The sequence below is a fragment of the Dufourea novaeangliae genome, unplaced genomic scaffold, assembly GCF_001272555.1.
Source record: "Dufourea novaeangliae isolate 0120121106 unplaced genomic scaffold, ASM127255v1 scaffold21, whole genome shotgun sequence".
Lineage (NCBI taxonomy): Eukaryota > Metazoa > Arthropoda > Insecta > Hymenoptera > Halictidae > Dufourea > Dufourea novaeangliae.
In genome coordinates this window covers 380,076-397,296 of record NW_015373910.1, presented here as the reverse complement: position 1 = coordinate 397,296, position 17,221 = coordinate 380,076, and the positions used below count along the sequence as shown (strand labels likewise).

At 32.5% G+C, this 17,221-nt stretch overlaps 3 protein-coding genes across 3 annotated transcripts; 2 read left to right on the top strand and 1 right to left on the bottom strand.

Annotated features, from left to right (window-relative positions):
• The first annotated feature begins 96 nt into the window (after positions 1 to 96).
• Positions 97 to 9,017, top strand: LOC107194158 (transmembrane protein 94). The gene is made up of 24 exons (XM_015583727.1): positions 97 to 260; positions 349 to 483; positions 721 to 857; positions 935 to 1,128; positions 1,205 to 1,675; positions 1,745 to 1,906; positions 2,004 to 2,107; positions 2,184 to 2,278; positions 2,359 to 2,596; positions 3,110 to 3,203; positions 3,285 to 3,502; positions 3,577 to 3,812; positions 3,897 to 4,021; positions 4,099 to 4,247; positions 5,116 to 5,250; positions 5,770 to 5,913; positions 6,231 to 6,375; positions 6,453 to 6,648; positions 7,525 to 7,712; positions 7,881 to 8,126; positions 8,190 to 8,430; positions 8,509 to 8,602; positions 8,678 to 8,839; positions 8,911 to 9,017. The coding sequence occupies exons 1-24, from the start codon at positions 97 to 99 to the stop codon at positions 8,981 to 8,983; spliced, it is 4,146 nt and encodes a 1,381-aa protein (XP_015439213.1). The 3' UTR covers positions 8,984 to 9,017.
• A 1,541-nt stretch (positions 9,018 to 10,558) lies between these two features.
• Positions 10,559 to 14,400, bottom strand: LOC107193894 (GPI ethanolamine phosphate transferase 2). Its single transcript, XM_015583429.1, has 14 exons — positions 14,394 to 14,400; positions 14,118 to 14,274; positions 13,816 to 14,014; positions 13,519 to 13,728; positions 13,254 to 13,445; positions 12,791 to 13,133; positions 12,526 to 12,722; positions 12,207 to 12,452; positions 11,956 to 12,134; positions 11,694 to 11,872; positions 11,466 to 11,619; positions 11,112 to 11,397; positions 10,872 to 11,038; positions 10,559 to 10,790 (listed from the first exon to the last, which is right to left on the bottom strand). Exons 1-14 carry the CDS (start codon positions 14,398 to 14,400, stop codon positions 10,559 to 10,561), a joined length of 2,748 nt encoding a protein of 915 aa, XP_015438915.1.
• Positions 14,401 to 15,841: 1,441 nt separating this feature from the next.
• On the top strand, positions 15,842 to 16,724 carry LOC107194161. Its single transcript, XM_015583729.1, has 4 exons — positions 15,842 to 16,062; positions 16,125 to 16,212; positions 16,301 to 16,531; positions 16,611 to 16,724. Exons 1-4 carry the CDS (start codon positions 15,848 to 15,850, stop codon positions 16,722 to 16,724), a joined length of 648 nt encoding a protein of 215 aa, XP_015439215.1. The 5' UTR covers positions 15,842 to 15,847.
• The last annotated feature ends 497 nt before the right edge of the window (positions 16,725 to 17,221 follow it).

The following is a 17,221-nucleotide window of genomic DNA, read 5'->3' as shown; positions in this document are numbered from 1 at the left end:
TATGTGTATTATAATTAATAAAACATTGAATGTTACTTTCAATGTATATTATGTAGTAAAATGGAAAAAATGTTTTATAATATTATTGCATAGAAAATGGATGGTGATCAGGCAAAGGACAACAGATCTAAAACAAGTGAAAATGCAAATAGTAAAGCCACAGAATCACTAGGTCTAACTACCAGAATTGCTCTTGAAACATTACAACGCGATATTAAAAGAGTTTTACAAGAGTATGAAGAAGAGTGCAAAAGAAACAAGTAATATGATTACTTATTTCTCACTTTTTTATTAAAGAAGAGAAAATATCATGTTCAATATTGTATATAATGTATATATTATGTGCAGAAAATATAAAGCTTGGCTAAAGGATACTTTACATCATCGTAGTCAATACACAACTCTTTGTTGGACTTCGGCAATTGCACTTTTGATCAATGCCATTATCCTTGTTATTGCATTCTTCACAGCCAACGAAACATGGTATGAACTCAATAGTTACATGTCACATATTCAAACACAATAAAATTGTATAAACACATTGATGCTTATAGACTATGTAGTATATGTACTCTAATAAGTTACAGCTATATATTGTAGTTATATTTCTTAAAATATTAAAAAGATGTAGAACCATAGATAGTAATTTAGAAAAACATGCAAATATAACATAAGCAGACATTAAAAAACATTTTTTTAAAAATCTTTACTTTATTATAGGTATCTTACACTGCCTTACGAAGGACTGATAGTCTGTTGTTTAGTAGTCTTAAATTTTATTTTAGTTGTATCAGATAACAAATTACGACACAAAGAAATTCCTCATAGAGTACGATTACTTCTCGATCGACTAGAAGGTATATTTATATTTAAATAGAATGAATTTCATTGCATTTTAAACTTTGTTCATATGATTATGTTTTGTCCACTTTAGTTGCAAAAAATACTTGTCAATGGGACTCTGAGAATTATCCACATTTATGCAGTCCACTGTCTCCTTGTTTAACTTTACAGTGGACTTATCGTGATGGCCATATAGTGAATTTGCCATGGGCATTGTTGGTTGCTGGAGACATAATTGTAATAAAACCTGGACAACAAGCACCTGGCTATTGTGTTCCTTATGATGTAAGTTTGATAAAGTGATAAATAAAACTGCTATCTTATACAAAACATACAAATATTAATAATCAAATCATTTCAGGATGCAGAAGCGCCAGTGTTACATGTTAGAGAAGTGTATAGTCCGCAAGTTCATAACGCAAATGAAATTTTCTCAACGCCTCAAGCACGGGCACCGTTAAAAAATAAAATTTACAAACTTCAAGAGACTCCATACTTGATGAATCTTAGAATGGCTCTCGATCAAGCTCTCGATAGACCAGTCACGTATCATAATCGTAAACGACACCTCTTAATGATATGTTGCATTGAACAACTCGCATATCCAGTTCTTTTAATTATTGTACTAATTGTAAATTTATTACGATACTTATATTTGTCAGAATATTTTGGTGTTGGTCATTGGAGCGAAATGTTCATATTACAACCAATTGCTATTAGCATTCCTTTGCTTCCGTTAATATTTCCAGTTTGTTGGATTTTTCTTAACTGTTTTGGAATGGCACGGTTTAAAGCTTTATTTAAATTGTATCAGTCTTCGAAGAAGCTTCAGGTTAATATATCTATAATACAATGAAATTTACATGGTACCATCATACTTCATAATGAATTATAATTGTAGTTTATTGATCCTTTCGAGGATACGGATATCTCTGGTCCAAGTTATCCGGAAGTAGTATACAATTGGTTGGAACTAAAAGAATACTTTTTCAATATTTTGTCTGGTAAAGAACACATGATGTCAAGATCTGCAAGTATCCTACATGTTTTAGGATCAGTCACGGTACTTCAGATGTATTCTTTTAGATTAAGCTTAATAGCAAATGTACTAATTATCAAATAATGCGATAGAAAGAGAAATATAATGAAACAATTTTCAGGCATTATGTTGTGTGGATAAAAAAGGAATTCTTTCGTGGCCTAATCCGACAGCGGAAAAAGTATTTTTCTTACGCAATACCAACACTTTGTCCCCATCATCAAGGTGAAAATATGCTGTACTTAAAAGTGTCAAAGTACTAATGTTAAAACCTATGAGGTAATTTTTTATTCTTTTATAGTACTGGTAGTTTAGACAGAACTTCTGAGCATCAATGCCAAACTCAAACCGAAGATTCCAAACAGTATTCAAATAAAACATCTTACGTGCAACATGGTAATATGAAGTGAAGAAAATATAATCTACTTGATATTATCGAAAACAGAATTCTATGATACATGAAAGACTGCTTTTAGACATGTCTCATTCAACAGCTGAAGTCTTGGATCTTACCCATGATCACGCTTTACCATTTCGTCTACAGTTTGATGATCATGCTTGGAGGCAACACTTGAATTCATTGAAACCACTAGGTCTAGCTATTCTACTAAACACATGTAACATGGAAACGCAAGAACATTATATGCAGTTCTGTTGCCATGTCACTTGTGAAGCTCTATACAATGAAAATCTTGTACCAGTTACAAACAGACGGTATGTACTGTGCCCAATTGGATCATTGTATTTCATTAATATGCTTTGCTGCACTGCATTTCCCCCCTTGTTTGTATACGTAATTCAAACTAATTCTACCAATTATCAAGCTAATTACGACCAGTTTATCATACTCATACTCCTAAGACAGTCCAAAGGTAACACTTCTAGTTACCAGTAACGTTGATCATACACATTTGTCAGCTACCAGGATCACAGTGTAGAAGATAAGAGTGGGTATCAGGCAAAAGATACAATGCAAAGTTCAAGACAGGTGTATTTAGTGGACGAATCAGGGAGCCTTGGACAGATGTGGTCAGTCCAACCATAGTTACTTTATGTATCCTCCGTACTTATAGTTAATCTGTCTATAATGGGTGAATGGATCTCCAATCATATTGTACATAAATCATGTGAATGCTAATCATGGGTCACTCTCACACTTTCGTTCTTTTTTTTTATTTTGCTAAAATAAATTACCACCTACTAAAGTCCAATATGTGATTGATGTAGGTGCTTGTGTGAATTAGCAAAGCAGATAGGATTTCAAGAGCAAGCACAAAATATATTTCACTTGGAACAACAATTATCTACATTTAGGCATGTTGTAAGCATCACGTATCATTTAAGTTAATTTTTGTAATCGTTCATGAAAGGAGAGATTCAAATTTCACGCATCATATTCTAGCAACCAGAAATGGTTCGACGTGACATTAAATTCGCAAGATCTTTAAGTATTGCAACAAAGTTGAAGTTTCCTTTTCCACATATGGTCGCCGTGGTCGTCAAAGAACGCAGTGGCGGTGGTTTGCAACTGCTAACGCAGGGTACAGCAGATATTATTTTGGATTCGTGTATTGAATTTTGGGATGGTCATGATCTCTGCCCACTTTCTGCATCTGATAGGTACACAAACAAATTAGTCTGTACGAAAATACTTGAATCTTTTGATGACAGTAATCATTCTATGTATATTTCAGAAAAAAGGTGCAAGATTTTTACCAAAGAACCAGCTTAACATCGTATTGCACCGCATTTGCGTATAGACCATTAACGCGTGGTATTAGCAATAAGATGTCTAAAATATATTTAGAGCTTCCTGCAGACAGCAAACATTTGTATACGCCTCACAGAAGTCCTACTCCATTACCTTGGGACTTTAGAAACGTTCTTGATCCCAGAGTGAAAGGCATTCTTGGACAGTTTCATTCGACTGGCAAGTATCAATAATATTCTATGTTACTTGTATAATTATAAACGCAATATGAATTATTCCAATATTATGATAATTTTTTTATAGATTCTCTTCTATGCAACGAAAACAAGGACGATAACATAAGCGATGTCGAAAGCTGTTTCGAAATTCAATGTAATCAAGTCTTCATTGGAATGGTCACTATGCAATATCAAGCACAAACAGATATGGTATGTATTAACTATAATTGGTAATGTAACTTGTTTATAATCAAATGTTAATGAAACTTACCTAGACTGCTCTACAGGTGCAATTAATTGAACAACTCGACAGAGCTTGCATACGTTTCGTTCACTTCAGTAAAGAGAACGAATTACGATCTCGAGTGTTTTCAGAGAAAATGGGGCTGGAAAGCGGATGGAATTGTCACATTTCATTGCTGAGTGAGAGAGCTAGGTACTATACTCCATTCTTCAATTGCCAATCAGTATTTCTACAAACTCTTTGCTGTGCTTTCTTTTGCTTTTGGATTAATATGAAAAGTTTGGGGCATGTCCTCATATTGGAGAGTATAAATATGTTATTTTCTATATGTGTAAAAGTCTGTGTACAAAAGCATATTCAACACTAAATATGACACTAATCGTATACGTTGCTGGTGTTACAATTATTTTCTTTTACTTGTCAATTAAACAGGATATACATACGTCACTTCTTAATGTCGTTTATCTAATATGTTGTAAATCTAAAATATTGTGGTGTCCGATTTGAACTTGTTTAACTAGCTATTTGTTATAGCTATGAATGTGAATGTAAAATATGCATGTACATTACAGGAGACAGCAATGGCTGGAGAGATATCCACACATGCCCCCATCGTATATGTTTGTCTATACCTCTTTCTTTCATTACTGTTACTAATTTGCATGTTTATTCGTTACGCTCTATATTAATATTTTTATTGTGATTATCGTTTCTATAGAGTTTAAAGTACTTTGAATGCGATGATCCGATTTTCCTTCCTTTGATCTTTTGAGCAGTATGTACTTTAGTGAAATTTAAAAGCCGAACCTTTTTTTTTTCCAAAAACCTTTTGTATGTTCTTATTAGAGTATTAAGTTATATCGTTTGTATTGTCGCCAGTAGTTACTGGTAACGATTTTAATAGAGTTTAATGGCTTCCTCATTAGCAGATACAGTCTCAAACAACATCTATTCTAGTACACATCTAATTATACCATGCACATGTGTTAATATCTCATATTATATCATAACATACATAAAATACACAAATAAATGTTTGTAACTAACACACCAATATTAGGTCCGAGAGTCCAGTGGGTTGGTGGGTGAGCCAGGCAGCAGCCATGTCCTCACCCACTCCCTCGGCCCAATCTCATCAGCATAATTACTCCTGCATGGATGAGGCCAGCCACTTGCTTAATCGTATCTCTCCTCGGTATGTTACATATTACCCTTTTATCACACACAAACACTAAAAACGTTCATTGTTACTTAACCCTTGGATGGTGGACAGTTTTGGTAATAATATAAAGAGCGGAGTCTTAGACCATAATGGACCTTTGTGCGTCATCTCTTCTAAATGCATTCTTGAATGTATTTCGTTGAGAAATTCCTGTCCTGTTTTTACCGAAACTAATATAAACAACTGCTACCTCAAATTAGCTGTCGCCAACGAAGTTAGACGAACTTCGAGAAAACTCGGTTCATAATAGACCCGATCATCGCCGTCCAAGGGTTTTAATATACATAACTATATTCGATTGAGAACCATGCTTCTGCTTCTCGATACGATATTTAAATGAAACATTTGCTGACTCGAAAGTTACGAGCATGCATTCATACATTTCTGCTGCATACATATGCCGCATTGATGTGTTTGTGTTCTAAGATTACCCTGCATGAATCAATCAGGGAGGAATCGCCTCTCTATTTTATGCATTATTTGACATTATAGCACCAATCTGGACAACAGCCGTGCTATGAGTATGTCCGCGCCAAGCGCTATAAACACAGACTTCTCTACTGTGAAATTCGACGATGAGGCCACGGAGTGGAACGATACAGGACTATCCCAAGTCAAGAGTGCTATGAGCCATAGGTTCGTTTCATGTTATGTGAAATGATCGTAATTATTAAATGCTGAATGTTATAATATAATTTTTAATTTGCATGCCAGTCTAAATCATCTAGTACAAAGGATCACGAGAACTGGATCGTCACTCTTTTCGTAATTATTTTTTGTTCTTTCCCATTCTTTTTGCAGTAGACTTAGCTCCTTTCACTCACGTATTTTTGTTAACAGTTTAGTTACTATTTTCAACTTTATTTACTCCCTTCTGTTTCGTCCGTCTTTTGAAATAATTTAAGAGTGGAAAATGAATGTCGGGTATTAAAGGATGTAATAATATATAACAGGGAACAGGATACAGTGAGAAGCGAAGATAGTGTACTTGTGCAAAGTGTGGATTTAGGGTCTGGCCAAGAGGCATGGCGGTCTCTGAGTTGTCTCACAGACAGCACAGAACAAAGTGCACCGGTGAATTTTGATTTATCGAATAGAGTAAGTTTCCCGATTGAGGATAATTTTGTCTTGAAAAACCGCATGTTTCGAGTTTCTATGTACCATTTCCTTTTTAGGCGAAACTACCGCGCGGTATCGATAAGATTCGACCACATATAGAATTAATAGACAATGTACCCTTGCTGGTGTCTCTTTTCACTGACTGCAACACTGCTGTTACGAGAGAAATGTTGCACATTATGCAAGATTACGGAGAAGTAGTTTGTGTTCTGGGCTCTTCTGCTAACGCAGAAAATATGTCCATTTTTATGCTTTACGTTTTCCTTGTTTATGAAACGACCTGGAACTTTGTAGCTACTCTTAAAGATCGTATCTTTCTCCATTTGAGCAGTAATGAGTGGTCGTTTCGGGACCACGCGAATCCTTTTAGATACAGGCCCTATGTATTGATAGGACAAACGACTCGTAGTTTGGTAATCCGTTTTGGATTTAGTTTGCCAGAATGTTGGCTTTCTTGGTCTCGTAACGACAGAAGGCGTAGAAAAATTCTGGTAAGATTCTTTTGTCACTGTTGTATTTTCCATTGAAACCGAATGGAGATACTTTCCCTGGTACGGTTTATATTTCTTCACTGTCACGCGTCCCGGATCCATGTAAGATGTCATATGAACAGTTGTCATATCGTGCGATCCATCTATAAATAAACGTGCTCTTGGGAGAAACGGTTCTGGCACTTTTCCTTTCAACGGTTGAAAGGATAATTTATATACGGTATCAGAATCGATTTTCTCGGAGATTTTAGACGCTATCTTCTCATGGTCCCCGTAATTAAATCTTCGCTTGGGAACGCAGTCGAATTTCATATAAGACCTGCCATACGTTGTTTCTGAGTCAATTTTAATGGTTGGTTTTATATACGGTCTATTATACACTATTGGACGTCTTCTATCCGGTTGTAGATATAGCAAATTCTCATCTTGTAATATTGAACGTTGCGGTTTCTCTAAGTTCTTTATTCCGCAACGGGAAGCTTCAGTAACGCATTCCATTATTTTTTTTTTTTTGCAAAAAAATATAACTTTGTATAAAAAATTTTAAAATTTAATCTGCAGAGAGAAATTATCAAAGTGTGTCCGCTAGTCTTCAACTGTTCTATGCTACGTTCAAGCGTATAATAATATTAACGATGATTTGATTCTAGAGTGGCAGTGGAACCATTGTATCCACAAGTTTGTCAGAGAGTTCCTGTATTAACGTCGACGAAGGATGATCAAGGTCCATCACCCGTCGATCTCAGTAGAGCATTAAATTCTGTTGCGTGCTCGTTAAGCGTCAAACGTGAAGATCCGATTGCGATATTCCATTTGATCATGGAGGTAGATTAGTGTACATTAAACGTAAACCCTTTGGATCTATCCATTTCTGGTGGAGGATACAGCTTGGTACCTTTCCACTTGAAAATACTCCAGTACCAAGGGTTCACTTTTAAATTTTAATTTCACTTCTGATCACTATTAAAATACAGTTTATTATTACACGTTTAGGCTCGTCATTACATGAAGTGTCTTTGGAATTGCGTGCAATTCTGGCTTTGTTGTACAGTCACACTCTCCTTTACACAAGCTGTGTCCGGTTTTTTATTGCTACCGCCGCTATTCTCTGTCGATCAGGTCTTGTGGTTGAGTTGTTTAATCATTCCAATGTTATCGATATCGATGATTGCCACACCGAAGGATCATAGCATAATGCAACGTGCCACGGGAAAGAATCAGTGTACCATAAACGGACAGGTGAGAAGACTTAAAGCTTTCGCTTGGAACTGTTCTGATTCTGTTATGTCTTCTGTCTTGCAGGTTGCGCTGTTCGTTATATGGTGTTACGGCAGCAAGTTTTTACCGACGATTGTAACGATAGTTTTATCGCAATGTATATCGTTTTTAACATTGTGCCCAATTTACACGACCACAGATTCCAAGTGCCTGTACGTGTATCCTGATTCACAGGGGGAGGTTTCTTGGGGTGGTTGGGGTGCCAAACCGAATGTCATTTTAGTAGTACAGCATTTCGCTTTGTCGTTGTTAGTTTTACATTTAGGTAAATTTTATCGTTGATCACCTCGTGCACGACGCATTTTGATTGTATTCTGATATCGTGTCTACTACTTGTTCACAGTAACCATATCCATAGGCTTCGTACATAGAGAATATTCTATCTGGAGGAAACAACCTTTCAACAATTTCGTGTGGTTTTTAAGTGCATTTATAGTGTAAGTGTCATCATAAGTGTTTCCGTAACAGTTGTAAAAGTTTCCAAGACTTTCTTTTTAATATTGTTCTTATAGATTGTGCGCACAAGCTGCATTCTCAGGGACTGTATTTTGCACGTTTTGGAAAGAGGAGGGTCAAAACATTGAAGACTTTCCCATTCATCTGCCTTTATTTTTCTTAGTCTCTCTGCCGTTCATCTTTGCGGTGAATGAGTTGATTAAATGGCAAGAAATTAAGTAAGTTAATAGTTCTGTTCCAAGTAAGTATTACGAAACGCATCACTCAATTCTATACTAATTATTTTCAGAGCAAACGTAAGGTATCAAAAGAGAGCTCGACTAGAATTTGGCACAAAGCTCGGCATGAATTCGCCATTTTAGACAATTTTAAATAATTATTGAACGACATGAAAAGCCTGGGGAGTTAAAAGGTAATTTTATAACCCGTTAGTAAAAAATACCTTTTAAAATTATTTACACAGGCAAAAGTTATCGAATGAAATACTCAATTGTCGCATAATTTTTCATTTATTTTTTATTCATCATGAAGGTATACATGGTAAACGTTAACAGAATTGCGAAAGAATATAACTTTATTTGGATTATATTACAATGACATATATACCATTTGTTCACATAATTATGGTTTGACACTTTAAAAGTGTTGCGAATTTTTTGTCTGAGGATTATGCTGCAGGAAACTTTACAGCCTTGCAAACCAACTGTATTAGCACTCGATAAGAGATACGTTTAACATGCGTAGAATTGTTTGCGTAATTCGATAAATGAATATCAAAGTATTTCTATTTTTGTATAATACGAATACAATATTTTACATTTTAAGAATCGATGTGCTGCATAGCGTAGCATCTACTATTTCGAGCTTATAAGGTGTAATGTACTTAACTTTCGTTATAAATATTGTGCACAAATGATGCGCAATATTTTTATATAACTTCGAATTGCGTTGTCGCTCTATATATTTCTTTAACTTTTACAAAAGGCTAAAGATTAATGAACGACTTTTAATTTTTATGCACATGAAATTGAAATTTAATTGAAATATTACAAATTACCTACTTGTATTTTATTCTTATTCGATATCTGTTTTATAAAGTGGCAACACTTATTAAAAAAATGGCATTCAAAGATCTGTAACATTACTGACAATTAAATTTAGCCAATTTAATATTATTTAGACCGAAGGCGACCGAGAATATTGTTACTTTTTTCGTTTTTTTGTGTTCCTATAGGAACTAATTTACTTTGAGAAATTGAGGGAGAATGTTGCTTTAACATATTACATATTTGAGGATATTTTTGGATACTATGTTGCGTGACTAGTAATTATTGTTTTATATTTGTATTTTTAAAATGTGACTGAAAGTCACTATATATAAATTATAGTCTCGAAATAAATGAAAGAAAAATAACGATTTAAAATAAGGACTATTATTTTATAAGAAAAAGAAATAATGTAGTATTTCAGCATATTTTATTATTTATACGATTTATGATAGAATTTTATTTCCGATTCGATTCGAACTGCATTCTGTTTTTACAATTATACAAAAAACACTTTTATATAAGGAAGTATTTTAATTTTATTGTGTACGCCATTTGTTATATAGCCATATAGAGTTAAAAGGTAAACTTATATAGTATATACTATTTACAAATTGAGCTTTAGTAGGTAAACAAATAATTTCGATTGTAAAGAAAGTATTTCTATAAAGTTACTGTTTTATGTGTATTACTAATTCTTTGTAAGTTCGATTCTTGTAGAAATGATTGGGTAATTAATTTAAGTGTAAATGATTGTAAAAAAAGTTTGAAAGTTTAAAATAAAATTGTCCTTGACATACATTTTTCTATTTCTCTCCCAGATTGTAGATTTTTTATTCAGTTATCTGCCGCATAAAGCGGTAGTTTGCAGAATTAAACCAGAACGTTTGATTATCTGTGACAATTATTTATTGCATTTTGTAACGTAATCAAAATTAATACGATAATTATTACAACGCAAATAACAGTGGAATATACAGCTTCATATAATAATTTCGGCGAGAACACCGACCATACAAATAAATGATGACGCTGAATACTGATTATGATTGTATAAATAGTTATTGGTAATAATCTCCATGTAATATACGTTTTACTGACTTGCTTAATAATCACATGTGTACTAGAAAATAAAAAGACAATTTTACAGCAGGTGTATTGTACTACAATAACTTCTAATGATTAAGATTCTGAAGCTACTCACTCATACGGATATTGTAATACCGAATAATAAACTAGCAAAAGATAGGCCAAAACAGGCGCAGAGTAAGTATTAATTATTAATAATGATCCATTAACAATGGGCATATAGGATTGTATGCCAACGTAACCAGCGGCTACGTCAATGGTCGCTAAACTATTTGAATTTCCCTGAAGAAAAATAATTTTTCACTTTCTGACATTCAATACGTTATTTTTATAAGTCTTTCGTATTTAATGTTACCTGATAAAAATAAAATACATTGCCGATCCAAGCATATACAAACGCATTATTGTCTTTAATTATTGAGCCAGTCAAACTAGAAACAATTATTTGAAGTGGTAAAAGAATCACATTGTACGGCTGATGAAGCATCGCCGTGACCATGATCCACATTCGTAAAATGAAAAATAACGTGGTTTGTAAAAATATTCCTCTATTATATTTGATCATTGATACTAAACGATAAATATAATGAACCGAATTCATTGCTAATAACATCCAGAAAATTTGTACTTCGTATATGCCTCTGCAAGAATGGTATTTGGAATGATTATGAAATAGCGTAAATCTTGGGTTTAAAAGGAACACATTTACCTAGATTGAGGATATAATGGTACTTTGATAACATTATTGTTGTGCATATGTCGAAGATAAATGCATATGCACATGAGTAAATTAAACATTAGTGAGTATTTCTTGTACTTTTTATCTTCATGTATAAAATCCAGCCACATCAGAAGTATAAGGGCTAAGAAAATAATTTTAAGTATTTAACACTATGCTCATACTGAAGTAGCTTCATAGAATGCATTATTTAATTACCAGTGGCAAGCATGACTGTCATGCCCAGCATACTTTCTTGTTCTACCAAGACTCCAGCTATATCAGGAAGGTGAGCATATTTGTCTCCAGTACTATTTAATTTCCTAAGTATTCTATGTCCTATCATTAATAACAAAAGTTTAATACAGTTTTGTGCATTGGAATACTGTTTGTAGTTTCTGTAACTGAAATTGTATTTAAACATACAATTAATTATATTTTCTATAATTTAATAACTAACATATTAGTAAAACTGTCTTACAATTGCAAATGAGAATAAAATTTTGTAGCAGTATTATAAAGTAGCAGAATAAGAAGAGTGGCCCAATAGAAATACCAAGTTTGATGTTCTTCTTCCACAAAACTGCTACCACCAAAACTTATTGCATGTACAAATGCACCAAGAGGAAAAAACCATTTTCCCATCTTATTCACTGTTTCCTAATTTTACATACAATATTTATTATATTGTATAAACATGTGTAAGTGTATATTATATTCTAGTCTGCTTACCTCAAGTGTAAGAAATTTGAAATAATTACCACTGACAAGCAAGTAACAATTTATGATTAAAACAATTACTATAAATAACAGTATCACAATACTAATCAATTGTTTTGAATAAAGTAATGATATGCCTTCAAATTCCGAAAAATAATTTATTAGTAGCCACAAACCTATGTTCAAGACAATTAATACAGTGGTACCTTTTGGAATACTCTGTGTGCAAAACTTTATTTCTAGTAAAATGCAAATTATCTGAAACGATTATTAAACTTTTATATACAAATGATTTAAAACGTCTATTGTAAAATGAAATTTATATTCTTACATGACTTAAGAAAAATATGGCCACTGTTATTAAATGAAAATCATATTTTATCATACTACTTATGAGTAATTCTTTCATTCCTTTAAGTGCAGCCTTATAGGAAAGTACAATATCATCTGTTATGTCATTCGTATGATCTTTAGTGTTTAACCAAGCAATATGAAGCTTTATTGCTTCCATATATTTCTGATATGCATCTGTAAGGATGATATAAATGTACTGAATCATTCAAAGTTATGATACATAAATAAATTAGATTACTCACATTCAGATTTATAGTCTGTTAATTGTTGAAAGTGATTGAATACTTGTTTAGCATTGTAGAAAAGAACATATAATTTCTTTGATACAGGTAAATTGTATAAAGAATCTAAAAAGACACTTCCCAAATTGGAGTATGGTATTGGAACACCAAGAATAGTAGACAACGTAGATGCAATATCTACTTGTGCTACTTCAGTGAAATGACTATTGTTTTGTACACATTTTCCACTGATTGCAATGAAAGGTACAGTTGTTTCTGACATTGTCGAGCCACCATGACCACCAGAATCTTTCATTCCATGATCCCCACAGATAATAAACAGAGAAGAATCATTATTTTGATTCTGAAGATAATAAGTTCACACTATCTTTATAAGTATAAAAGAGGAGCTATTGTTTTTTTTTCTTTCTTTTTAATTATATTATAATAATGATTTTCATTAAAGGTAATATAGTGCACATACCCATTCTTGGACTCTTGATTGAATTCTTGCAATTACATTGTCCATTTCTTTAAGTTTCGTTTTAATTAGTGGACTAAATGGTCCATGAACATGACCAATATGATCAAGTCCTAAGTAATGAAGGACCATTATAGACCAGTCAGTTTTAGTATGTAATTCTTTATGTAAATGCCTAGTTATATTATTATCAACCTAAATTTGTAATATTCAGTGAATTACAGAGTACTTTCTACACTAATCTAATGAAGTTTTAAATTCAAAATACCTCTGTAAAATCTGTTACAATGAATGATGTGGTACTGTCATAACGTTCAAATACAGATGGAAACAATGTAAGCCAAGTCTCATCCCCATAAAATACTGATTTGTAGCCATATTTTTTCGCTTGAAGGAGTACATTATCACCAGTAACTGGTTTACTCCCAAAATTTAAAGCAACATCAATGAAACTAGGAATTACACCTGTTGTAATTGCCTATGGAAAATAAAGTATGTGTCTCTTTATATTTTAAACTGTCACAAACATGAAAGAAGAAGATTATGTTGTTTCTAAATATGGCACCTTTATCCTAGGCATTGTAACAGTTGGTGGGTGTACTTTGGTTTGAAACAAACATGCTGAAGAGTTTGCTATAAGACTACTTGTTATAGGCATAGCCACTTTTCCAATTGATCCTGTTATAAAATCCCATCTTAAAGCATCAATAACCATTAGGATCACTCTTTTTACCATTGGTTGATATAATGTATCTGTCTTTATTCTACAAAATTTATTTGACATTATTAAAGAATTAATGCATTTGATAAAAATATATGGACTTCCTCATTTCTTTTATTTTTCTTTATAAAATTGTAACAGCTTACCTCACATTTTCTATGAATGTTGGAATATCATTTTCAGTGGCTATAGTGTTATCATAGTTTATCAAGGGAAAAAATCCATACAAAAATAATACTATTGACAAAGGTGCAATAAAAAGAACATAAAATAGTACAACAATGCTTGCATCTACTTTCTTGTCTGCAATTAAAGAAAAAGAAATGTATATTTGCGAGTAGTTTTAAAATTATGTAAAAATAACATATAAATTGCATTCTTAGTATTACATGTATTTACAAAATTATATATTATTACTGCACCTTTCATTTTTACTAAAGTTATAGATTTGAATGTCTCAAAAGTAGTCTTTATAGTATCACAATTTTATCAGTGTAACACTATCATTTGATGTACATAACTTTAAGGTTACAATACAGGTATACTTAAGGAATGACAATTTCTGAATTAAATTTCCTTGGATATACATTTTCTTTAATGAGTAATGTTTCGTAATTTCTATTCTTCTAATGTTATTCTGTTTAAAATCGTAAACAGTGACTATCGAATTACATTTAATTATAACAAAAATTTGCATGCCTTGCGCGCGGCAGACATTATCTACTGCTCCGCGCAGGAGGCAGTGTCACAAGTCTTACATGTACAGGATACAGGGTGTCATGTAATTGGTGATACAACTGGGTACGGATGATTTTACGTGAAAAAATGAGTCAAAAATATACAATAAAATACTTTCTTTGAGACTTTGTTACCTTAAAGTCGATTTTCTTATTGCTAGTTAGAAAATCAACTTTGTAGTAAGTAGAAACAGAATACAATGAACAGACGCGCTAGCCAAGTCCTATTCAATTACACTACACGTATTCAGCAGATTTTCAAAGTCGATTTTCTCGAAAACGATGTCTCAATTAAAAAAACTTTATTCTATATTTCCGATTTACTTTTTCACGTAGAATCACTCCTTACCCAGTTGTACTACCAGTTACATGACAACGTGTATAAAACTACAATCCAAAACGTTTTTTACTACAGAAGTCATTTTCAAAAATATTTCCTAATGTAGGTTTCACATGCCAAATAATAAAAAGGAACGTAATATTATTGTGTAATTAAAATTGCAACGATCAATCCCTATTCATCAATTCGCTACACGCGGGGAAGTCCAATAGGTTGTACAAGGCTTACCAACTATTTAGGCGGGAACTTAATAAAATTCTTTGTAAATAATTTTTTACGAGAAAAATCTTAATGTCTCTTTCATTAGAATTTCAACGTTTTCACAATGTTGTAATTTAATTTTTCATGAAACTAAAAGGCATCATTTCACAGAAGGAATACTACATAATGCATGTACTTCGCTAATAAAACGTGAACACAATCCGATCAATAAGTCTAAGCGGACTTTATTTTATCAAGTAGAATTCACTCAGTCAGTGGACACCCGCAGCGTCGCATTATGTATCGGTAATCAGAATTTTCTACGAAGCACAGTTTCTTGCTTTTCACCTCTAAGTTAAACTATCGCATTATTTGGCTCATTTAATATACCGTGAGTATTTTAAAATCAAGGAAAGCAATCGTCTTCTATACCCTACAGATCTCTTGGTTTTTTACTACTTCTCTTAATTAAAGGCAAGAATTTTAAGTAGTTACTCTTATTAAAATTAAAAAGATATACCTTATTCCAATAAAAGAAAATTTGAAAAATAGTTTGTTAAAAAATATCTGCCAAATTTTAATGTCATTTCAGAAGGAAATGGCATCAATAGAAGAAAGCTGGAAAGATGCAACTGAGGCTTTAAATAGTGAAGTCTGTGATACATGGCTCACAAAATTACAGGAAGCCTATTCTGAAGAGAAGCGTACTTATCATAATTTAGATTCCTTACGGGAGAAGTTGAATTGTTACTATGAGATCAAAGATAATTTGAAGAATCCCCAAGCTGTGCTTCTTGCCTTATTCTTTCAAAAGTAAGTCCTGCTATAAAATAAAGTAAATACATAATACTGAATAAATTTTAATTCTGTTATAGCTTTGAGTATGACCCCAAAGCTTTAGATGGTGAGAACAAGAGTCTTGATCATTTTAATGCATTTGCAGATGAAGCTGAAATTGCTCCTGTAAGTATCACTTAACAGTATAGAATTGCTACTGTCAACAATGAATTTTGAAATAAGGGTAGTAATATAACATTGTCTGTACACATAGGATGCAGAATTAAGAGAGGAAGCTAGTGAGCTTCTTAAAGTAGCTGCAACGCATAGTACAGATGCTCATAAAGTTGGAGGTGCCTTTGGTGGTGAAGATGCTCATTACTTTTTAGATTTGGATATGGCTGTGTTAGGTTGTTCTCCAGAATGCTATGGAGAATATAGGGAAAAGATACGTGGAGAATATTCTTTTCTGAGTGAGCCAATGTATACTGCATTGCGTTTGAAGGTAAATTACAGAATAATAAATCATTCAAGTATACACAACTTTTTCATATATTTGTTTATGTGCATTTTTAAAAAAATAGGTGCTACAAAATTTTGTGCAAATCCCAAATATTTTTGCCACAAAGGAATTTCGTGAAAAATATGAAGAACAAGCACGGCAAAATATACAAGCTGAAGTTGAATTGTTATCTTAGAAGAATCAATAAATTTGCTGTATTGAGAATTGTATATTTACAAGTCATTTGATCGAATGTATTCATTATTTAATTATAAGAAAAGATAAGGTTCCCATTGATGCAGAACTCTTTTACCGTATCAGTAGTATTTGATTTTTATGTAGACTAAAGTAGCATAAATGTATATTTTCAGTATTAGTGTTTAAAGTGATTTACGTGAAAGTGCTACATAACAATAATGTATAACATTATTAGATAAAATCAGATACATTCATGGCTGATATTTAGCTTTTAAATTATCTGATTTATTTCATCTCTATAACTAATAATGAGGTATAACATAAAACTAATAGGAAGCAAATTAAGAATCTCATGCTTCTTTTTAATAATAAGCCTCAGACATGAATGTGTGTATTTTTTTGTATTTATATTGTATTAAAGACTTATTTCAATTAAGTTTATTTTTTTTAGTTATTAAAACTTATTTTTTATTTAATTATTAATTCAATTTTGTT